The sequence below is a fragment of the Xenopus tropicalis genome, chromosome 1, assembly GCF_000004195.4.
Source record: "Xenopus tropicalis strain Nigerian chromosome 1, UCB_Xtro_10.0, whole genome shotgun sequence".
NCBI lineage: Eukaryota > Metazoa > Chordata > Amphibia > Anura > Pipidae > Xenopus > Xenopus tropicalis.
In genome coordinates, this window is record NC_030677.2 from 27315049 (window position 1) to 27340490 (window position 25442).

The following is a 25442-nucleotide window of genomic DNA, read 5'->3' on the forward strand; positions in this document are numbered from 1 at the left end:
ATGTTCCTTTTCAGCCATTAAGAGATATTTCCACATGATGATGAAGCAGTTGTTGTTTATTCTCCTTGTTGGCACTTACAGTAGGAACGTATAAACAAGAGATGAATACGTTCCCAATGATCCGAAATGCAAGGACCATTTCCTACATTTGCTGAACAGCTTGTCTCTGTCTGCATGTAGGGTGAAGGAAGAAAAACCATCTTTCAAATCACAAAAATACCAAAGAAATTATTATTATATGTAAGAAAAGGACATAGCTGAACAAGGGTGTTACACTACACAGTGACAGAAGGCAGTGCAGCCAACCATTACCAAGCTTTCATGCATAATAGTAACATTATTCAGTAACATTATTATTAACACATAATTATAAAACTGCAACATATTCTGTAGCGCTGTACAATAAATTAATATACTGAACATACAAATTGCATACAAAAATACAACGGATAAGCAATACAAGCGGTAAAAAGGGACCTGCCCAGAAAAGCTTACAATCTAAATATACATAGCAGGGACTCCCTTCCTGAGTATACTGATAAATTCACAGTTACCTATGGGATAATTTTTTTTTACATAAGATATTGCATTGTTTGCACATTAGCTCATCATATTACCTCGATACTAAAACCTATTCTATGCTGTAGTAAGCCTCATTCAAACTATAACATTTTCTGATTAACTGCAATATTTGGGAGAATTTATGAACACTGACTGGAAGGTGCAGTTTCTGCACTTGTCCTTGTTCGTCTGTCAATGCTCTCTGGTGAGAAGACACAATCAAGAGCAACATGCCCTTTATGATAAGGCTCGCTGTCAACCTTTCAACACGGCTCCTCAGTGTGTTTTGTTTTTATTTTGATGTACTGACCAATGAGAACATGCTTAGTAGACAAGTATGCTCAAACGGACTATTAGAATAGGTATCCAAGGTGCAGTAGGTAATTTTCATTCTTGTTCCAACTGATGTGTAAGCGATGAAAGCTCCTTCTGGCTATGCAGTCTATACAGATTTGTGCACCCCTTAGAAGATATTTAGAATTAATTTACACACCCCATCTGACTGGCGGCCATTTATCATTTTAATAAAAAACTGCTGATGGGTTGAACTTCTTTCTTTTAAAACACTGTTTATTGCGCAGTGACTTCTAGAGACAAGCCTTGCTTACTGAGCTAAGATGGATTTTGGCCAGAGTGGTAAAGTAAACTGGGAACCTATCTCTACTATTAACAGCACTGGAGACAGCTCTCTTATGGTTACCCTTTAATAATGAGGCTGAAGTAAAGAGAAGCATGTTTTCTTTGGGGTAAAAAAAAGAATTCTTAAGGAAGTATGTAAATGTTGGTGGGCAATTGCCGTTTTGCCATTACTGTTGCCCCAAATCTTCCGAGACTAACCAGTTCCTTAATACACAGCTTTTCTGAAGACCAGCAGCATTGTATTTGTTAGCTTACCTTTTTATGGCACAGAGGTAGCCACAGAGACACAGTTTGGCTAACTAAAATTAGACCCACTTTCTATTCATCTCTCAGAGGTAATCCAGACAGCAATGGCTTTTATGAAGAGTAACTTTATTACATAAGCTAAGCAGTTCATAGGCTGACAATTCCCTATTTTAATATTTGTAAAACACTGGTCTAAGCGAGTTGGACCCTCAAGGTAAGTGTTTTCTCCTTAGGCCTTTACTGAAATTCTCTCCATCGCATCACATGAATGGTGCACAACAGTGAACCACTCTTTTACATGTTTATTCATTTGTACTCTGATGCCCTTTTTTATGGCAACGCCCCTGCAAAGGGCAAAAGTGGTCAATAAATGGTTTAATAAGCAAGAATATGATGTAATTTCCATCAGGAGAGAAATGCATGACACAAGTTGTAACTAGAGCTTTTCCGGTGATTGTCATTGAGAGCATTTTGGTGCAGTGTGTTTGGGCTACTCACAAATAGGGTGGGTAAAACACCATGTTTCACTGCCCTTAGCATTCCTGTCCTAAGAGCTCAACAAATACAAATTTATTGGAGATTCCAAAGATATAGCAAATTGGATTTAAGTGTGTATGTTGGTCTTGAATGTGCTTCCAAAGAATTTATCAAGAAAAAAAATATTTATTTTGTTTCTAAGAAGTACCCTTTATTATGCAGTCTCCCATTTCATACAACGATGGAAATCTTAACAGTTTCATAATATATATAGTTGTCCATCCAAGCTTTGGAACACTTTATGCAGTAGGATGATTTAACTACTGCAAACGAATTACCAACATGTCCAGTGTGGAAGAACCTTCTTCCTTTAAGTACTAAAATACAGTCTTTGAAACAATAAATATCCTGGATTTAATCTATTTAATTTACATATATTTTGTGATTGAAAATATAGATTGAGTTTATAAGCACAGTAGACATAAATTCTATAAAATAGTCAGATAAATAATAACGGTATGGGATCTATTATCCAGACAGAGTACCTTTTAAGAAAATAATTGTCTATTTTACCTATTTCCTTTATCTCTGGATACTTTATGGCGACTAAGCTGCATAAATCCATGTTGGTGGCAACACAACTGGTACTGTTCTTTTAATATCTTTTAAATATGGTGCTTCACATTATAGAAATACCCCTTTACCCTTGCACTAGAAATGCCATAGAATCTACAGTGCCTGCAGAAAAGTACCATCATGTTATTGTTGCAGAATCTATGGTTCTAGGTTTCTTTTTTATCTATACCCTGTCGCTTGTTTCCTGATGTCACATGACAACACAAGATCGATAAAATCCTGGCACTGAAACGTTAAATATCCGGGTGCATTTTGAGAGCAAAAAAACATGGTTGCCAGACTGCCCTGTTAGACACTTTGCTTTTTGAGATTTAACGTCAGTAAAGGTAGAAGTAAGATATCTTTTAAAAAGCTTATGGAACTGATATTTGGCTTTGATATTACGTTGTGTCTGCCGTGTCTTACATAATGAGAAAAAAATAAATCCAATTGTACGATAAACAGTGTACATAAGGTTATGTGAATGTAAGGATAATGAACATTTTTTGGAGACAGATACACATAATTCAATGTAATTGTCACGACAAAAAATACATTCACAGTTATAGCTAGTGATACTTTTAAACTTAATACAGAGCCTGAAACATAAATACATTAAAAAGATGATTATCTTGTCCCATAAGGTTACTGAAGTGTGGTTTATACCCGTGGTAATTTGTATGCTATATGATCCAACCAATGCCTTTTCAGTAATATTAGCTGCATCATATTAAGGGGGCATACTCTACACAATAAGTATTTATTTTCTTAAGTATCCTGAAAATACAACTTGTTCATAATTCCTAGTGTGTGGTCCAAAGGCTGGATCCTGGCCAGCCCAAGGCTGCCTGCTGCTTTATAAAATAAAGTGTTGCAATAAGTTTTTAAACCTCTAATTGCACCAATCAAGATTGTCACTGTTAAACCAAAGTTCCTGGTAAACCATGAGCATGTGCAATAGTAAAAAAATATTTGTGGCTCCACGTCAAAACATATTTCATTGTACTGTACACATTGAGCTTCGTGGAGGGTTGACCATTCTTGTAACTGGCTCTTGACTGTAGTTCACGATGTCCGCTTTCACCACTCTCTGTGATAGTAATAGAGAAACCTCAGTTAGCAAGGCAGTTTAGAGCTTCATAAGTGCAGAAGACTGCCCCTTACATAGTCTACAAAGGGCAAGTTTTTACATATTTTGGAGAGCATATTCCCTTGCATTTAATCAGTCAGTTTGCTTCTGACTGCTTCTGTTTACTAAAAAAGGGATGTTATGCATGTCAATAAAGTGATACTGACAAAAACTATTATTGGTGAACATAAAAAGTTACCTGTACGATGTTGATCATTATTCACCAATAGGTTTACTTTTGTAAGTAATTGTTATAAAGTTCCTTAACCTGACTGTGTTACCAACCTGACCAACCTTTGCAACCAGTCTGTCATATAGGAACTTGGGGTATATAACAGTTTAGGTAAAACTTGTACGGCAAAATTGATGATATATTGATGATATATTTAAAAAAAACTTTTAATACCAGATGTCAGTATCGCTTTAAGGTTTTATATATAAATACATCATTATTATGCTTTTCTTTTCTGTGTAAAATACATATATAAAAATATATTTTTTTAAGTTACTAATATGTTACTAATGCATCTGCATCTTAGTTTGCCTCAGTGTTGCCTATCATAACATGTAACATCAGACACCAGAGCATTGCACTAATGCTAATACAGTGTCCACAGCCTTACCAGTGTCTGGGAAATAGTTTTATTAGAGAATTCTTTGGGGAGCTAGGGCTCTTTAAAGTACTGTATTTAATTGTTGATAAACTATTTCTTGGAAGCACATTCTGCGGCAAATTAGAGAGGCTTCAGATTTTTTTTTTTTGCCTTCCTCTGGATCAACTAGTAGTTAGGCAGGTTATATATAGGCATTATGGTTGAACGTGATGGACGTATGTCTTTTTTCAACCCAACTTACTATGTTACTATGTAATAAAGCCATGCAACCCTTTTATCATTTAGATTTGGCCACCAGAGGGTACATGATTTTAGTGGAAACCACAGATGATATTTAGTCATTAGAGCAATCATGGCTGCTTCAGCAACTCAATAAATTATGCAGATGTTTATATAAACCACAATAATATCTCATTTAAATACAGTGTATGTTTCGCTTTTACGATCGTGTGCTAAATATTTCTTAGATAAAAAAGGGGCAATTAAATAGACTATAGGTCATAACCAAAGTCTCAGAACAGATTTCACTGTGGTAAATTATTAAGATGTGTTTTCAGATATTTTAAGTTTAATCAAGGAATCCCATTCACAACTCGCTTAGTAAAGAATTTTAGAAAGTCATCAAAGAAATTGGTCACAAGGGATAAATGTAGTTCTTCGCATTACAATATTTTCAATATACTAACTGTAAAATTGTAACTGTAGGAAACATAGGGTTTGTATACTGTAAATAATGTACCGCAATGGGTATGTTATGTTTTTTATAGACAAGTTTCAGTGAGTCAAGTGACACAAATGACATTTGTACACGGATTATAATTAACAATACTATGCACCATTGACAAAATATATTTTATAAAATATTCATGGCTCTTGTGTATTATAACAATATTATGTTATAGGTGTGACATAATATATGCATAATTAAGAATATTAAACTACAAAAAGAATTCCTTAATTTTGCACAAATATTTAGTTCAGGGAACATCACTTGTATGTATATTTGCATATATACTTATACATGTTATAGGTGCCATACCTCTTATCTGGCATTCTCCATATACAGCTATACAATAGAACTACCTACTTATTAAAAAACAAATTGCACTGTTCCATTGATGTATGCAGAAGATGTCATCACAGAGGCTATTTAGCCTGTATAATGCATCTTAAATTGACATTAACCAATATTGTTGCCAACGCAATGAAAATGGTAACAGCTACTTGGACATATAAATGCAAATATGGAGCACAGGATTGTTACTGTGTGTTTACAGCTGGCTTACCTGCATCCTTTACTAGTAGAACATGCTTAAAAGTAAACATTTTTCTGGTTTTATCTTTAACATTGAAGATTTTTTTTTTTTTTTTTTAAACATAGTAAATGTGGAAAAATCTCTTATTGCAAAAGCCAGGTTTAACAGCCTGAATATACAAACTCCCAATTATGTGGTATCAATACTATGGAGAATAAATGCTAATACATACTATGTTGAGCTTTTACTATTAGGAAAAATAGTTCTTAAAGGGGTTGTTCACCTTTAATATCCAAATCTTATTAAACCACCAACAATGCTCTCAAGCATGTTAGAAAATCCATTTTCCATGAAAATCATAAAAAGGCCCCTGTAAAAGCTTTTTACATCTGCTAAATCAGTCCTTTTTCTGTCTCTCTGATCAGTATTCTGAAGGAATGGGAGTGGCCTATTTTAAACCTGAAACACTGAGAACTTCCTATATGCTTACATCATCACGTCTAGGCTTTGTCCTTACTCTGTTCCTATTGGACCAATTCATTGGTTGATTGTGCACTTTAACCAGTTGCATAAATTCAAAGGCCATTGGTTAATTTCTGCCTTGCAATGGCACTATATCGTTATATTAGATTTGCAGCACAGGAAGCAATGTCAGACTGACAGGAAATGCAGCCATTAGGAGTTAAGTCGGCTGCCAGTATTATGCGATCATATAAGAAAATAAAAAAAAGCAGAACAGGGTCTGTGGATCAGTAGCAGGACAATTCCGAGGTGAACATCTCTTCAGCTGCACGTTTTTGGTTAACTATGAATACGGCAAAGATTGTTATATATGAACTGTTAGATTTGTGAATGTTGCACAAAGGCATTATTGTTTTCTTTAGCAGAAATCAGTTGTATTACACATGTTTTTATGTATAATACTTTGTTTGGTTCAGTACCTTATCTACTGTAATAAGCAAATTTTACTCTGATTTGTGGAGTTGACTGGATTTTGCTCTTCAGGAAAGTTGATAATTTCTGCCTTTACAATACGCTGCCAGGCAGATGTAATAAGTATGGTAGCCAACAATCAGCATGAAAATAAAGAAAAAGAGATAAAGAAATACAATTAAATGGTTAAAGAAAGGATGAAATCTAAATGAACAGAAAAAAAAGAAAACACAAAGAAGTAAATAAAAACATTTTAATATGTTTTAGTCCAACAGGTGGCAAAGATATTAAAGGCAAAGTACCATATATTTTTTTAATTATATTCCCTTTCTGTATGTCAAATAGAAATATTGTGTGAAACTGCTAAGATACTTCCAGGGATATCCCATGATTTTAAGCAAACCAGTTACAATATATTTGTATAATAATCCCTAAGCTTTGCAAATTTTCCTTTCTAACACCATCATGTCTTACCAGGAAAACACATGCGTCGGGAAGTAGCCCAAAATTACTTCATGACGCAACTTCAGGAAGCAAACACGACGTGTTTTCCCACCAGCAATTCACATTACTGCCAAGGGGAAGCAAACTAGGGGTATTTTCTACGGTAACAGATTTACTTTGGACGACAAAGTGTCTGTCATGTGTGACATTGCTGTAAAGGGATAATAATTATAAGAGCACATTTTATCCCAGCTTTAACATTAGCAAAAATGATATGCTTCTATACTTTCTATTTTGATTTAAAAAGCTTTTTGGGAAAAAAAAACCAACTGTCCTATCTTTATTGTTCTGCCTTAGGCTAATTTGAGGCAATTTGTGTGATGGGAAATACCAAGGTTCATTGGAGGCTCAAAAGCCCTAGATGAGAATATCTCTTCTTATATAATGAACTGCTTTTGTGCCCACCTGACTAAATATTTGCCCACAAAGAGTTTGATGCTACTGAGCTTGGTCAGTATGGAAGTGAGTAGAAACAAAATTTGAGTGCCTTCAATTGGAACTAATATAAAAACAATGATATAAAGAAACAGAAGATGAAAATGAAATGAATGTGTGAAAGTTATGAAAAACAACTTTTTTATAAATTAAAACATACAAACGTACAAACCTTTAGGTCTTCAAAAGGATAAAATTGACATTATAGGGCCATATTTAGAAATTAGAAAACAGTTACTGGATGGCTTTTGCTGCTAAGTATGAAATGCACTCCTAGCGCTGAAAGATTTTTTTTTTAAGTTAGTTATTGGACCAATGGCTATAACTATTTAGTCTTTGTCTTGAGTGAAAATGGCTGCTAGCACTGTAATTATAAACACAAATATAGTGGAAGCACTCACAGGATGTCAAAGGTAAGTGAACAAATGCTGACTTATACCTCAAAGCTTTGATTCTTCATTGTAAGTTCCACTGATGCAGGGAGTGAAGCAATCATTTAACAATCTCTGTTAAAATCTGTGCATTTAATGTGGTTAAGTTGGCACTATAGAAATTTAGGGCAATAACAAATATTGACAAGCCTAAACTCAGTTTATTCTTCTAATTGAATCTGGTTGAGAAAAATGCTCTTATGTAATTGGCTGAAGGCATCTGCCTGTAGGGCTGGCCATGGGTCAGCACAGTAAATGAATGATGCTAAAGTCCTATTAGACTCAAAGGCTTTTCATATTCATAGGATGTTAATAACTGGATACGTCTTGTCCCAACCTTATACACAAAGATGCAGCTTGCTCCTTATAAGATTGAGATGCATTTAATGTGGTTATTTAATGGCCTTCCCATAATTCAGAGCTTTCTGGAAAACGGATCCCATACCAGAACACTTCTATCTATTAATATTTATCTCTAACATATCTCTACTACTACTTATAGTGCTCTGAGTGGTGAATGATCAAAAAGTAATCAAATTCTTATTCCCTAAGCAAAGACTTTTAAATGAAATATTACTGGGCTATGGCTATCCCCTTATTTTAGTAATTAAGGGAATTCAATATATTTATTTATTTATTTATTTTTAATAAAAAGTCCTTATAAGGCTGTGATCCAAATGCAACGTTTTTTTTTTCTGCAATAATAAAAATTGTTTCAACTTACACTAAAATGCGGTCACCAAGGAAAATGTAATTAACTACTGCTTATTTACTTCATTTCCTTTGTTGTAATCTTTACATTAATCATTACTAATTTTACGATCTACAGTCTACAGCCAGGAGATTTTATGATAAAGCGTAGGTTATATTTACTACTGTATATATTATGGATCCTATTTTTAAATACTTGCCATTCCTTTTTTTGTGAGCATTAGAGAAACTAGCATTTGAAACTAGTTCCAATTAGAAAGTATTGGTCATCGGGTCTAACAACTTCATTGTATCTATTAGTAAGAATGTAATAAAATGTATTACAAAGATTCAAGACAATTTATTATATATGAATATGCCACGGGGAATCCATGACATTGTTGTCTTACAATATTTTATACCCTGACCATTTTAAGATGGCGATACCACAAAACAAGTTTAAGCATGTTGTGTGGGATCCATGTTAACATTAAGTATCAGGATAACCTGGACTGTTTTTATGACAACTACATAATTTAAAGGAATACTGTCATGAGAAAACATGTTTTTTTCAAAACCCATCAGTTAATAGAGCTTCTTCAGCAGAATCCTGCATTAAAATCCTTTTATCAAAAACACAAACACATTTCTTTATATTTAATTTCAAAATTTCACATGGAGCTAGCCATATTCTTCATTTCCCAGGGTACCACAGCCACGTGACATGTGCTTCAGTCACACTTTACTGCTGCGCTGCAAGTTGGAGTGATACCCCCCCTCCCAGCAGCCGATCAGCAGAACAATGGGAAGGGAGCAAGATAGCAGCTCCCAGTAGGTATCAGAATAGCACTCAATAGTAAGAAATCCAAGTCCGGCTTGGGACTCCTCCAGTTACATGGGAGTAGGAGAAACAATAGGTTAGCTGAGATAAGTTGTAAACATTGCGGTCTATGGGCCTTAATAAGTATTATAATTTATAATACATCTTTATCTGTAGATTTGTGAAGGTGGGATAAGCCCTGAATTTGCATACACTATAATTTGTTACTTCAGTTGTGCAATGTAACATCACATGCTCAGACATTGCCTTTAGATATCTTGGTATACAATAGGCATAGAATTGTATGAAAAAATCATATCATGCACAACTAGAGCTACAAAATTGAGTATTACTCAGTTCTTGTGAACAGCTCTACGGCTGGCCACACCCTCTCTTGTGAGTGACAAATCTGATTAATTTGCTGAATATTATGCCTTCATCATAACCTTTAATTGTAACAAGCTGCATTAAACTAAAATGCTTTAGTTAAAATATACCAGGTGATGCCTATGAGGCTATAGGTAAGAATGAACACTATTAGGGGCCCATTTACTTACTCACAAACTGGCCGAATGCCAGGGGGGGTTTTTTTTCGTAACGATCGGTATTTGGCGATTTTTTCGGAAAATTATCGCAACTTTTTCGTTGCCATCCGAATGTTGCTCAAAATCTGACGATTTTTTCGTAGCGTTAAAACTTGCGCGAAAAGTCGCGCCTTTTTCGTAGCCATTCCGAAAGTTGCGCAAAATGTTGCGATTTTTTCATAGCGTTCGGATTCATTCAAGCTTCAGTATGGTGACTTTTCTTGGGCCAGGTTGGAGCTGCAGGGTGCCATTGAGTCCTATGGGAGGCTTCCAAAATCATGCTAAGTCTGAAAGTTTCGGCCGCCGCTTACGAGCGCTCAATACGAAAAAGTCGCGACAAGATACGAGTGAATCGTAATGGCTACGAAAAACTCGCGTTTTTTCGCAAAAATCGTATTGGTAACGAAAAAGTCGCGACAATTTCCGAAAAGTCGTAAAGGCGCCAAAAAAAAAAATCGCAAAAAATACGAAAAAGACGCAAAATGTTCGTTTTCCAATCGGAATTTTTCCAATTCGGATTCGAATTCGTGTCTTAGTAAATCAGCCCCTTAGTGTTATCACTGGAAGTTATGGAACATAATTATATTTTGCAAATAAAAAAAAAATTTACTGCAGCATCCTAATATTCATATATTTTTTTGGGGGGATGGGGGCAAATATTGGTGGGATTATTACCTGAGATTGTTCAATTTCTGCTTTGTTTAATTTGATTCCAAGGATCTCAGCAGCAACTCTCTGAAAACACAGGAAAACCTACAAAGGGAAAAAAGGAGTTTAAATGATTAAAAACAGACATCCTCTAGTTACTTTCAAATACATCAAGTCTTTCCTGAACTGTAAACACTGTCGACATGTAAACACTGAATTTCTACTCCCCAGTCCTTAAAATACCTTATGATAGCCATACACAGACAAACAGTGGCTGCCAACTTGGGCACTCAAGGCCAACTTGGGAGCTTATTGGCCGTGGCTGGGAGCAATATGATGGCTTGCCAGATATTTTAAGGGCAGGTTAAAAAATGGTGCCTTGTTTTTTGTTCCACATATTACAGATAGTGAAAAATCCCTTGAAAGGCTCCAAACACAGAAATCCCATTTAAAAGAACCTTCAAAGGGATTCTCTAATCCCACTCTTTACAACAAATAAACAGCTTTGAGACCAGGGATTTCAGTAGTGGTACACCATATACAACTGCACCATATTCACAAGCACAATCACATTTTCCTAAAGCAAATAGCAAATTTCAACTGCTGGCCATTTTTCCTCTCACACATCATCAGTGAAGTTTACATCTGCAAACAGCACATGTGCGCAAAGATACTTATTTGGTTCCTGCAATGAAGAATGCAGGCTTACACAGGCAGAACTTAGTTACTGATAAAAGGTCCTGCTTGGATTGAGCACTGTAATGGTTAACCTGAGTTCAGGAGAGGAGTTTGGATAAAATATAAGAGCAGACAGCTAGAGCAAGATTCTGTGGGAACCAGCAATGCCATGTCTTTATTGCCTGCTAAACTGAAGCTGAAAAAACTGAGCATGCTCAGTAAGCCAAGAGCCAAAGCCAATTCCCGAGGGAGGGGCCAAATGGGTTAGAGGAGGAGAAAGAATCCTGGGTGATTAAGGGGATGCTGCAGCCTCAATATTAACTTTGGACAACAGGAGTGGTATTTAAAGATTTCAAAGATAATGTTCACTGATTAATCTTTTTTGTGGGACAGCCTCACTTTCCAGCCAGTAGTACAATATTCTTACTTTTACCTTTTCTGTTAATGAAACGAACCAATCATTTGTTCTGTGCTAGACGTGATACTGATATATGTATTTTATGTATAAAGCAACACATGTAGATGAAACAGGTTTTAAAAAAAAAAAAAAAAAAAAAAATTGCTATTAGCTCTGCTATGTGCAACTGTGGGCCTGCCCAAACAGACCTATGAATCCAAGGAAAGGAAAAATAAGGGGAACAGTTGGAAAGAGAAACATTTAATTAAAAATAAGGTAAACACTGAAGGTTGGTGTTATCATAATAATTAAAAAGCTTGCATTCATCAGCTTACCAAAAATGGTGCCTTTTGAAATGAAAAAGAAAAACATGCATCCACCCTAATACTGTATTGCCAGTCCTCCGTGTTTCTTATTTGTTGTCATGGACAATTAAGTTTAACAGTTGCCTTATACATGATTACTAATGTTTGGTTCCTAAAGATTTACTGATGGAACTGGCGGCTTTGGTCTGTTGATGAAGTCCAAGTTTATATGTCACAAGTCATCAGTTTATGATTTGTCATCTCCCGCTGTTCTACGCTGATGTACTACTGGCTGAAAAAAGCACTTGAAAATTAACGGCTGGATTTTTACCACCTTAAAGGCATACTGTCATTGCACTGGTTAACATTTTAACAAATGATTTTAGAAAATAATTTTAGTAAATATGAGGCAGAGCTGAGTTGGTCCTAGTTAAACAATTAAGCACTGGGCTCACTCATGAGCCCTTTTGTGCTCTTGCTCCCAAGGGCTTTGTAAATGAGGCTTTTTGGTGCTGCTGAACAATGAAGCAAGTAAGAAAAGCTGAACTTTCTCATACCGTAATTTTTCTTTCCTTTGGAGTCAGGCAGCAGCAGAATTCTCCCTACGGTTTGTTCAATTAACTATGTTAGCATTATGGTGTTATTACTTTTCAAAAATAATTCTTACAATAGGGTAAGGGGGATTTATGGGGTGTCTTACAGGTCTGAGGCATCACCTAACTGTCCTTTCCAGAGCTGTGGCATCAGAGGCCATTTTGGGTGCCTAGAGTCGGAGTAGGCAAAAATGTTCCGACTCCTAATAAATTTAAATTGGCATGAAAAAAACAATGTACTATTTCAGAGATAATACATAGTCATAATACAGTACTTCTCTGTTGTAAGAATGAAGGCCAGTGCGTAACTAGTGTTAAGTCCAGCTCAGCTATTATAACCTTACTGGTTTCATTTTTGTCTTTTGTTCACACTTTAGGTTTAGGGAATGTTTGTAGTTTATTTAATAAATAAAATAAAGAGCCACAATGTCACAGGCTTAGTTACAGATTTAGACACAAACTTGAACAGGATCCTCATTTATGTTGGTGGTGACAGGCTTGGATGGCCAACAGGGTAGTGCGTGAGCTTCCTAGTGAGCAAGTTTGTTATATCTGTATATTAAAAACAGAGGAGTTGGAGGTACCATAAACTGAAGAGTTAGTGTTGGAGTTGAAGCATTTATGTACCGAACGTACAGCCCCGGTCCTTTCCCATAGAATACAGTCTCTGGTGATGCAACTTAGGTCCAGAAACCACAACAACTATTTCAACCTCAACCCTGTATCAAAACTTTTTTCTTGCCATTGCCAACTCCACATAGACAGCATTCCTTTATTTCTTGGTTATTATAGTGTAGTTTGCTTAAATACAGAACTTGTTAGAAACATAAGGTTAAGGGCCCTGTTGCATGTAGGTGCTCCCCTGAGAAATCCTAATCTCTAAATACCTTTAGACACAAGGCATCTGTTCCTACAATCAATCTGACTTTTAATTTAGAAAGCTCCAATAAAACTAGTTCCTCAGGAAAAACAATTTATATCCTCTTCTTCACTACACAAAGCTTTCTCCCTTGGCTTTAGATTTTCATTTTTATGACCCAGTTGTAAAACCAAGCAGAAATGTGTATTATCATGGTCATCTCAATAAGTCTACACCCTTTTCTATCATTTTTCTTCTAGTTTCACTTTCAGATTCCAAGCTTTGTTCTAACACAAATGACAATATTGATGTTGTCATATTTTTACTTACAGAATCTCCTGTCTTTGCGGAAACAAAATAACTTCCTAGGTTGTTTTCTTGGCAGAACCTCTGATGTTTATCAGCTTTTACTGTTCGCATGTGCTCCAAGTCGACTAAAAAGGAATAACAGATGTATTAATCTAGGCACATATACATAAATTGTAGCATTAGCTTTGCTTTGCAGTCATCTAATTAAACAAATACATGTGTATGTTTATGTACATATAAAAATCAGAAATTTATTATGGCAAAGCAATGAAATGTATTTTGATGATTCCAAACATTCCCTTGAGACCTTATAAATGGGGACTGATGCCCAGTTTGGTGTAGTGTATGGTAATACTGACAATAGAAATCCTTTTGGCAATTTTTTTGACCCAAAAAGGAACTGGATGTTGGCATAGGTCCAAATACAGGTATGGGACCCTTTATCCAGAATGCTCGAGACCAAGGGTATTCCAGATAAGGGACCTTTCCATAATTTGGATCTCCATAACTTAAGTCTACTAAAGAAACAATAAAACATTAAATAAACCCAATAGGATTGTTTTGCATCAAAAGAAGATTAATTATATCTCAGTTGGGATCAAATACAAGGTACTGTTTTATTATTAAAGAGAAAAAGGAAATACATTTTAAAAATCTGAATTATTTAAATAAAATTCAGTCTATGGGAGACAGGATTTCTGTAATTTGGAGCTTTCTGGATAATGGATCCCATACCTGTATTTACATGAAAAAAAATTAAGAATGCTTAGGAGTAAGAAAATACCAGAGAATAAAGAGGATAGCACTAACAAGAAGTCTCTGTGGCAAAGTAAGAGAGGAAAAGGAATTATAGTCACATACAAATTTATTTTGTGAATAAGAGGAAAAAAAAATAAAACTAAAAGAAAATTCAAAATCCACTACTTGCTAAGGGCTGTCTTTTGAAAGTGCTTCTGCCCCAAAAATATAGACAAGAAAAATGATAAAATAAGAATAATGTCCCAGATAGAGGGGCAGATGGGTGGGAGATAGATTTTGTGGAATCTAAAGGAAAACCTTAGTAGAATAGTGATGAATATACAAAGGGTATGGACTTGAAGATGGGGAAGAGTAGGTATAAATCTGTCCTTTTCATAATATCATTTTAAATTAAGCGTTTTGGGGGCTTGAGGTGAAATAAGGATTTAAAGATTTTTGAAAACCTACTTGGCAAGTAAGTTAGTTCCACTGACAGTAATGCTATGCCCAGAGAAGAACCACAGGCAAAAAATGACCATTCTGTTCATTGTAGTAGAAAGGCGCTCTTCTTGCCAAGTGAATTGAAAAGCATTTGCTTTTTAACATGTAGAAAGAGTAAACTCCTTGCTTGTTAATTGACTAAGCATTGGCTGAATTACTCAATTATGCTTAATTAAATATATTATGTCTTATAAAAATATCCAGGCATGCTTGTCAATTATGCTTAATTAAAGTTATTAGCTTTCAATAAAAATATCTCAGTAGGCACAATTTTGTGCTCTATTAACATGGATACTGCAAATAGTGTTTGCTGTGTGTCAGCTAGAAGAGTAAAGAGAGAAACAGGGATGGCCACACTCTAAGGTGTGAAGAATAAAATGATTTCTTTATCCTACATTATATATAGCTGGAACTGCTTCAGACCTTAGTAATCAGTGACAATGTATATACCAATTATTAGTAAGGATTATATTCATATCATAAAAAAAGTGAAGATCCGTCAGTGTGGTCAAAAACAGGATCTCTGGAAACATTGGGACGTGAGCACTTTGACTGAAGAATGATGCCATAATGCGTTCTGATCTGGAACTTAGAATTCTTTCTTATATTTGTATGTATACATTTCCATACAAGCCAGTGATGGGTAAGAAATGGGCAGCATGACGGCTCTATAGTTAGTACCGCTGCCTTGCCATCCTGAGTACTATTTGCATGCATGTTTTCTGTGTCTGTGTGAATTTCCCCTAGGCATTTCCCTATACTCCAAGAGATAAAGGCCGTTTTCCCTTCTAATGACACTGTCCCTTGTGCGTGTGTGAATGTAACAGAGTTATTTGTTATTTGAGTTATTTTTTCTACTCTGCTTTACTTATTTCCATATTTTTCCCACTTCTGCATATACATACTCTGTGACAGACTTGTCCATTGCGCTTCAGTCAGGAGCTAATGAAAGGACACGAGGAATCCACTAAGGCCCCTTGAACTTTACACGTTTCATAATCAGAAGGCACTTCAACATAGCCCTTAAGTGCCTCCTGAGCAAGAAAAAGAGGGGTATGCACAGTTGCCTATATGGACCTCATTTCAACTGCACATGTGTCTGGTTGGTGAAAACTGGGAAAAAAAAGAGAACCAAGATGGTAGCCGCAAACCTCAATGCAGTTACGTAGTTAAGTTGGGTTACAAAAAGACCAAAGTACATCAAGTTCAACCCCTTTGGGGCGGGTTCTGGGCAGATTGAGGGTTAAAGGGGTGGGCCAGGGGCTGAACTTAAGGATATTACAGATTTACTGGCAGCTACATTGCTGGTAAATTTGTAATACCAGCCCCGGCCTTGGCAGGTGTTTTACCGGCTAGGGTGGCAACCCTATCTGTATAGTATTGCATGAAAATACCAAACATATAAATGAGCACAATTAGATAGTCCTTTATGCAATGCATGCACATGCTATGCTGTAGCTTTATAACTAATATGTGAAAAAGGAAGCACGCCTTGCCTTAGTACTCAATACCAAATGAAAATATATCAGTTTTGTAAATGCATTTAACTCCAACTATAAGTCAGTTTAGGAAAACAAGGAAATGCCGTGTAAGCTTTTTGGAAACACTTGCAGCAGTCAACATACTTTATTTTTAAGGGCAAATGTTAATCCTATAAGCCTGTGTTCCAAAAATGTTGCTCTGAAACAGAAAATGCATAATTCAAGTGTGAGGTATATTATTTAGTTTCTCCCATTATATACCCACTGGAAGTAGAGCCAAACCTAACAAACAATGCCATGTTTCATTGCAAAGGGCATGGTACTCAAGCAGTGTGCAGGTTTTATTGTGTACATTCCAGTTTCTCCAAATCTGATCCTGAGGTGACTGGAAGCTACATTGAACAGTTTCTGTTTTTATTGCGTACAGTCCCTATAATGGTGTTGACTCAATGCTGTCAAATTATAGGGCAAATATATTCACAAGCATTTAAGGACAACCAGGCTCTTTGAGCAAGTATAGGGAAAAAAACTTAAACTGATTTCCTGAGGAAGGGACCCTACTGGCTTGTAAAAACCTGTAAATTTGCAAATCTAGTAAGTCTGCATAATGGTGTCATTCGATTATCAACTAAAAATGTCCACTTACTCTATAAAAAGCTTTATTTAAAAAATGATATTGGAGGTCTGTAATTGGTATACTCTGGGGATTTTTGTTTTTGAGCAAGAAAATCAAAATAGTTTGTAGATTTAATTAGCTGATGGGGATTGTTACTGAAATATGCCAGGGCAACACAAAGCATCACTACATCTTTATCTTGTAGATTGTAAGCTCTTTTGGGCAGGGCTCTCTTCCCCTCTTGTATCGGTTATTGATTGCTTTATATGTTACTCTGTATGTCCAATGTATGAAACCCACTTGTTGTACAGCGCTGCGGAATATGTTGGAGCTTTATAAATAAATGTTAATAATAATAATAATATCTAATACCACCTCCAAAATAGGCAATAGCTTCAGGCTCTCCGCAGTGATGCACCAAAGGAATAGGACACAAACAGTATCACACCTAAAACTACACCATCTGGAAAAATGCTGCATTGTGGGTATAAACTAATTATAGTGGCACAGGTTTCTAAGCATGTTCAGGCCACATGAGCAATCACGACTGTAAATTTTTTGTGGCCGCGTGGTATACATTATTTAAAATGTTTCAATGTCATTCAAGTTATTTTTAAATGTAACTGCTATTGAAAGCAATATCTTTTTATATTCTCTACACGTAAAGGAACAGTTCAGCGCACAAATGAATCTGGGTAAAATAGATAGATGCGCAAAATAAAAAATATTTTTAATATAGTTAGTTGGGCAAAAATGTAACCTATAAAGGCTGGAGGGAGCAGATGTCTAACATAATGATCAGAACACTACTTACTGCTTTCAGCGATGTTGTCAAGCGAGCGGATCTTCTCCCGATATCCCCCACCTAAGAATGGGTGATATCGGGCGAATCCAGGCTGAACGATCGAATTAGAACGACGGGTATAGGCGAAGTCGGATCGGGGACCGCATCAACGAGCCAATGCGGTCCCCAATCAGACTAAATTTTTTAACCTGTCCGATCATCGTTAGTGCCCCTACACAGGGCAATTAGCTGCCAAATCGGTCTAAGGGACCGATATCAGCAGCTAGAATCGGCCCATGAAGTTTCAAAAGTCTTAATCAGAGAACGGAAAGAGATAAACAAATACTGCTTTCAGTTGCTATTAAATTTACAGTAACATTAAAACCACTGAAAATTCTTAAAAAATGTATATTGGGCCATTTTTCTAATTACATCTTATTTCATTATGCAAAAGGTTTTTGACACTAAATATTTTTCCTCTAAAGATCTGTAAGTAAAAAGGAAATCCCACTAATGCTATTATTAGTTAAAATAAAACCACTTAATTGTGGTTTGTATCTGTACATAATAAATTATAAAAGCTGAATGGTAGAGCTACAATAAATGTCAACCGTGAATTATTACATTTGTTCACACACTTCATTTTCCATTTAAAATACGCCGGATTAACTTGTGACATATATGAACAAAATATATCTTCTCTGTGTATGAATTGGTGCCATAAACAAACTCTTAAAGACTCTCTAAGGTAGAGAGACCATGCAGAAATAACTTGTTACCTCATTTTATTACTGGTTTTTCTGGTTTCTATCACACGCAATTGCTTGTCTGAAACAAATAATGATTACATCCCTTTATCAGATTTACAGACTTAAGTCTGTCAGAGCTTTGTGTGTATAATACAATTCTCCAGGATTTGTAACATCCATTCCACTTTACATTGTGCAGACACAAGTTCAGAAGTTCTCAAGCAGAAACAAGACTGCAGGACAGTGAGGAAACTGCCATTAAAGCCTTACAGTTAATGGTGGGCCGTGGTGCCTTATTTCCAACACACCCTAGTAAAGAAGAAAACCATCTGTGTCTATTTATTATACAGAAAAATGGAGAAATTTCAAGACCCCACGAATTGGAAGAAATGTCAAGATGGATCGAGTTTACTTACAAAGCACAAAATCCTAATGGTATCAATGATAATATTTACATTAAAATGTATACTTTCTTATCACAGTAGAAAAACATGATGTCCCTAGACAACTGCCATCTACTGCTTAAAAAATTGCTAAATACGCACATTTTTCAAGGGCACTTACAAGTAAATGAAAAATGGGATAAACAAGTGATCATTAGTTAAGCCAACTACTAGTTAAAAGTTCAATAATTCTAAATGCAGATGACAAATTGTGAGCTAAAACAATGAATTCATGGTTATAGGGTTATGGTAAAAAAAGTGTGTGTGTGTGTGTGTGTATATATGTGCATATATATAATATATATATATATATATATATATATATATATATATGCTTGGGTCCTGGGGTTTTCCACATGACAGGAAAACCTAAAATTTATTAAAACGTTACATAAACCCAATAGGATTGTTCTGCCTCCAATAAGGATTTATTATATCATAGCTGGAATTAAGTACAAGCTACTGTTTTATTATTACAGAGAAAAAAGGAATCATTTCGAAAAATTAGAATTATTTACTTATAATGGAGTCTATGGGAGACGGCCTTTCCGTAATTTGGAGCTTCCTGGATAACTGGATATCGGATAACGGATCATATACCTGTATATATATTTCAATATGTTTAATATAAAACAAGAGTAACTTTTTCCTTATTATTTTTCTCTGATCTCAGTTTTTTTCTGCAATAAAAATGGGCCCTGTTATCCAGAATGTTTGGGGGTTCCCTGGGGTTTACTGATAAGTGATCTTTTTGTAATTTGGATCACCAGATGTTAAAGGCGTGAATCATCAACGTCTGAGTTTGATTTTTTTTTCATGCTTTTTTTTTTTTTTTACTATATAAAAAAAACCCTCTAATTTGAATTACGGTTCAAAAACTTGAATGTCTGGTATTTAAAAAGCTTGAAAATTGGAATGTAAAACTTCATCTAAAAGTTTGAGAGTTTCTATAGAAGTCAATGGGAGTTGTCCTAGAAAAAGTCAAGCCCTATTTTCAAGATATTTGAGTTTTAGTCGAGTTTGTAAACTCAAAAATTCGATGTATTCAAGTTTTTTTTTTTATTCAAATGAGTTTACAACATTAAAAAATAAGCGTTAGAAAAACCAACTCGAATTCACAAACTCCAAAATTAAAATCTAAGGGCTATGGCAAATAAGGCATTTTGACCATTGGTACATTTGAGAAAAATATTCTAGTACTGGTGCTGTCAGGCATTTCCCAAATGGAAGGCAGCAGGAATGGCTGAAACTACCCCCCATAGACTTACACTGAAATAAACTGAGATATAGTGGCACAAAAGTTTCCATCCAACCTTGTAATAGAGTCCTGAATCAAATCTGATACCCATGGAATACACACAAAGTGGTCTGGTTTTGGGTGAAAAGTCTCTGGTTCCTTGACTATGCAGGTGAGGTAAAATGCAGGGTCTAATCTACCGCCCCCTACAGATAAAATATATTTTCTTCCCCCTGACCAAGTTGAGGGATGACACTTCCAGTTTTGTGGTTCCCAAATCAGGAAAAGAAGTTAACTTGTTGCTGTAAAGTCTGATAGTAGGGGCCAAGAAGGTCGCTGTGCCCAAGTCAGACATGGGTCTGACAGGATCCATGCAGGACATTTTGGAAATCCAGGTAACTAGGGCCAGAGTTGAGGGACGCTTGTCAGCTGAATTCAATTAAAGTGTTTTGGGGGGGATAATTTTGCACAATGGTAAGTAAGCTGCATAATCTATAGGAAAAACAATCCTATTCTGTTTATTGAATGGTTAAGTGATTTGTAGCAAGTATGGAGATTCCTTTGGAAAACCCTTGCTCCCAAGCATTCCAGACTATATATCCTATACCTGTATACCTAGTAACAATATTTTTTCCTGATACATTCAAAAGAGGAATTTTTTACAAAAACCATCTTCTGAATAGCAAATGTGATTCTTTTTTAACTGATCCCGTAGTAACGCATTGGCAATAAACAGGATTACAATACAACTAAATAGATATAACTCTGTGCTTCTAGTGTTTAGTGCAGGTTTATGGCTAGCGTGTGGCTGTCTAAAGCTCAAGGATAACAAACATCTATGTTTAAGCAAATCTGTTTTTTTGGATCCAGTGCTCCTTTCAGTGTTGTTGTGTATATTTAATGAATGCTCATTGATACAGGGGCAATTTCACAGTTATTATGAGTGACATGTAATTACTGTTGGTTTATGCTGCCTTAATATGGAACATTACATTTTTTTCTCCTTAACCTTTTGATTGGAAAACATAAGCAGAGGCACTGAGGTATAAGAGGCCAATTGAATGACTGACAGCCAAATTAACCCAAATGATCTAAATATTGCCACTGCTTGTTACTTCAACACTGCTAGATTAATCACTGCCAGGGAAACATTTTAACTGTGGCTGCAGCACAACAAGGCAGTTAAGGTAAATATATCACCAGAACATGAAACTTAGATGTGTATACATCTTATTAATCACTTCCAGGAAGGACGGGAGGCTCTGAGGATGACTGTGCTTCTTCTTCCAAAATACAGGAAGTTGTATAGAAGTCAAAGATGAATCTCACATTCAACATTAAATCTAATATTATACAGAAATGGGTCTCAAACCTTCCTTTACAGCAGCAAAATGTCCTCTGAAATGCTTAAGGTATACACGGTATATGTGCAAAAGAATTATGAAACGCTGCAGTTATACTGTATCATGGAATTATTCTAATTAAGAGAAAAAAAAATGTCTCCCCAAGTGCTTGCAGCTGTTCATACAAGTTGTGAAATTACATAATGCTCCAATAATGACCTAGCATGATTAGCCCACACAGAAACGACAAGTAAAATGCTCTAATAATTTATTAATTTGATTTACATGTGCTTAAAATTACGGGAATATTTTCACTTCTAAATATAAGCTACAGTCATCGCAGAAATGACCAAGAAAACAGCAATTTCTTTATTATTCCTATTTATGTATAAACATTATATGGAAACATGGATATCGCCATGAAATTAAGAATGTTAGCAGGTCAAGGACTTTTTTTTTTTTTTATATTATTTTCTTATGTTCTAGGATAAAGATCTGCCCTTGTTAAGTATAGTTTATTTTTAAAGGGGTTATGACTAATTTTTCCCAGAGAGCTGCCTGAAATCACCCAACTGAAATCTCCCCATTGAAATGGCATTGTACAGACATATAAAGGAGTGGGACAGTCCTATAATCTAATTGCACTGCTTGTTATTAAAGTGAAATGCTTTCTACATCCCCCTGTAATTGTCTGATATTAATAACTGAATGCAATAGAAATGTAAAAATAAAGGTTTTGGCATGCAGTCAGAGCATTTGTAGTGCGTTAGGTTTCATTAAATTAGTCATAAATAAATATGCAAGATATAGAACATTTGTGACACCTGAGCAATTTCCAAGAAATACCATATGAGATTAAATAAATAACCTATCATTTAGGGAATCTCAACAATCCACATTCTGTCAGTAGTGAGCTAAAAAGTGGAAACATTTTAGGAACACCACAGATTATGTGTACATAATATACCGGTAGTTTGCACAGGGCCTTGCAAAAGTATTTAGACTCTTGACACCACTTTAAACGGATTCTGTCATAATTTTTATGGTGTAGCTTATATTACTACATTACAGTGTGTACATTATAAATAATTAATTCTACCATTTATATTCCTGAACTAATCCATGTATTTTTTGGTGTGTACTGGTGTGTAGGCAGCCATCTTGGGTCATTGTGTTAAATACAGAGCTTTCAGAAAGAACCAGCACTTCACAATGAAAAACTGCTTTCAGATAAGCTATTGTTTACCTTACTAAGGGGCACATTTACTAATCCACGAATCCGAATCACGAATGGGAAAAAAATCGTATTGGAAACGAAAATTTTGGAAGATCGCAAATATCATGAAAATGCTTACGAAAAAATCGTATTAGTCACGATAATATCGTATTGGCGATCCGAAAGTCACAAAATTTTCGTACCGAACAATTGTAAACAGCGGTAAAACATTTCCGATTTTTTCGTGCAAACGTCCGAAAAAGTCGTGCGCCGTACAAAAAAGTCGTGCGGACGCCCGAAAAAAACGGCGAACATACGCTCGGAGCGTTCGTGCTTTTGTAAATGTGCCCCTTAGTGTAACTGGGAGACGTCATGGCTGGACTTGGGTGTTTTACTATTGAGTGCTATTTTTATATCTACCACTAGGTGGGGCATGGGACCATTTTTAGAATTGCAGGTGGTATTGTAATTGCAATGTTATTTTATTACTTGATTATTGTTCTACTGATAGGATGCTGGGGGGAAAGGGAGGGGGGTGATATCACTCCAACTTGCAGCGCAGCAAAGTAAAAAAATGACTTACGTTAACCAGAGCACAAGTCACATGACTGAGGGCACCTGGGAAACTAAGAATATATCTAGGCACATGTCAAATTTCAAAGTGAAATATAAAAACATCTGATTGTGCTTTTGAAAAACAAATATTATTGCAGGATCCTGCTAAAGGAATGCTATTAACTAATGCATTTTGTAAAAAATATTTTCCCATGACAGAATCCCTTTAATTTTACTCAATAGCATGAAATGGTCATCTATGTGACATTTTTAAGCAATAACCTGAAGTGTTTTGGGTATGTACCAGTTATCATACTGTTTGCAAGTGAAACTGGCACACTTGCACATCATCTTCAGTTGTACACAACAGATGCTCAAATGGACTGATACGAAGGCTTAAGCCACTCCAGCGTTACTTTGGCCTTTAGTGTGTGACCATTGTCCTAAATAAACACTTTATGCTAAATTGTTTTTTATTTTTATTGTTTTATTTAAAGCAGGTTCTTTAGCTGTCCTTCTCCATAGTTTGTACCATTAATTCTGATGAACAGCAACCATGCAGCATGATGCTACTATTACCACAGTCCTTATAAGGAGGAATGGGTCCACCATATTAAGATCTCTGCATAGCACATAAGGAGCTAGTACTCAATTGTATGGTCTTATGGTCATATGAGAAAATGACTAATTACTTCTTTATTAGGTTTTAGCATCTGTTATCCCACTGACCACTCTCTACCCCCATGCCTCCATTTCCTTGCACAAGCTTCTCCTTTAAAACCCAGACTGACTCCTAGCTACCTACCTAACCTAGGCATATCGCAAAAGTTGTGTTTCAGCAACATAAAACAAAAATTGCCTTAAGCAAAATTAATACACAAAAACAAATCCTATAAACAAAGAGCAGAAGGTAATAAAAGTAAAAAAAACTTACATAAAACTGAATAAATAAAACTAAATAAAAACAGGCCTTCATTTATAAATTCTTATCCTATTTATAAACATCTGGATTATAATAAATAATGCACGTACTGCTATAAAATATTACAGTATTAGAAGTCATTCTGCGTGACCTGTATAAAAGCAATGAAACCGCGGCAGTCTTCATAGAATTCCTCAGTGTATTACACAAGCATGCAGAAAATAAGAAAACAAATCATGGTACTTAATTTAAGCATTACAGAAGTCCTTTGGGGCCATGAAGATGCTCTTAGGAATAACAACATAAAACTGAAATTCTGGTAAGAATACAACCTATATCAAAATCTGTGTATATATATATATATATATATATATGTGTGTGTGTGTGTACATATATCTACCTAGACTATATTAGAATAGGATAGATGTTATATAGTTCTATAAATAAGACAAATATCGCTTTAGTTTTGTTCTGAAACAGAGAAAATGGAATTCACAATTACTGATAACTGAACTTAAGTGAAAAAACAAGTTTTTCTTTCATACATTGGCCTGTATAAACCCAAGACCAAACCTTTAGTAGTAATAAAGTTAACATCACACCATGTTCCACTTGATTACTCAAGTTTTTAAAAAAAAAAACCAAGGTAATAATAATCCAAGAAAAGTTAAAATATGTAAATGCAGTAAAACATGCAAGCTCATATTTAATACTGAGGTTTTTTTTTCCCAAAGGTTACCCAGTTTTCAATTGCAAACCATCCTATTAATTGTAATGCAAATTATATGTGACTATTTAGTTAGACCCCCTTTCAATTCAAATTATAATACATCTGTCTATTAAACTACCAAATATATTTGAAAGTGGATCTAAACTAAAAACAGGAATTGATGTAAACTTACTCAGAGTAATCCCCTTAGCATGTTTGCAATTTACATCTTCTATTTTTAGTGGCATCTGAGATTTTAGCAGTTTAAAACTGCTAACATCACACTTGTGACAACAGCTTTCTGTGAAGGTCAAAATATAAGCAATCTGAACAGTTTATGAACTTCCTGTGTAAACAATTACCTCTAGGGTAGCTAACGATCAGAGAGACCTGTTGTGGGAAACCTGTTGAGCCAAAAGCCTGGT

The 25442-nt window shown here is 35.4% G+C and overlaps 1 protein-coding gene across 2 annotated transcripts in view; it reads right to left on the reverse strand.

The window, feature by feature from the left end:
- Nucleotides 1–208: 208 nt before the first annotated feature.
- The window catches only part of rab28 (RAB28, member RAS oncogene family), a 61108-nt gene continuing 35874 nt past the window's right edge, over nt 209–25442 (reverse strand). Inside the window, exons 5-8 of one of the 2 annotated variants that reach the window (XM_018093837.2) lie at nt 13745–13848; nt 10610–10687; nt 6479–6573; nt 209–3628 (exon numbers count right to left, since the gene is read on the reverse strand). In XM_018093837.2, the coding sequence (XP_017949326.1) occupies nt 6484–6573; nt 10610–10687; nt 13745–13848 (272 nt within the window). In that variant the 3' untranslated portion in view covers nt 209–3628; nt 6479–6483. The remainder of the gene's footprint in view (nt 3629–6478; nt 6574–10609; nt 10688–13744; nt 13849–25442) is intronic. The other variant, NM_001030430.1, reaches the window with a different exon arrangement.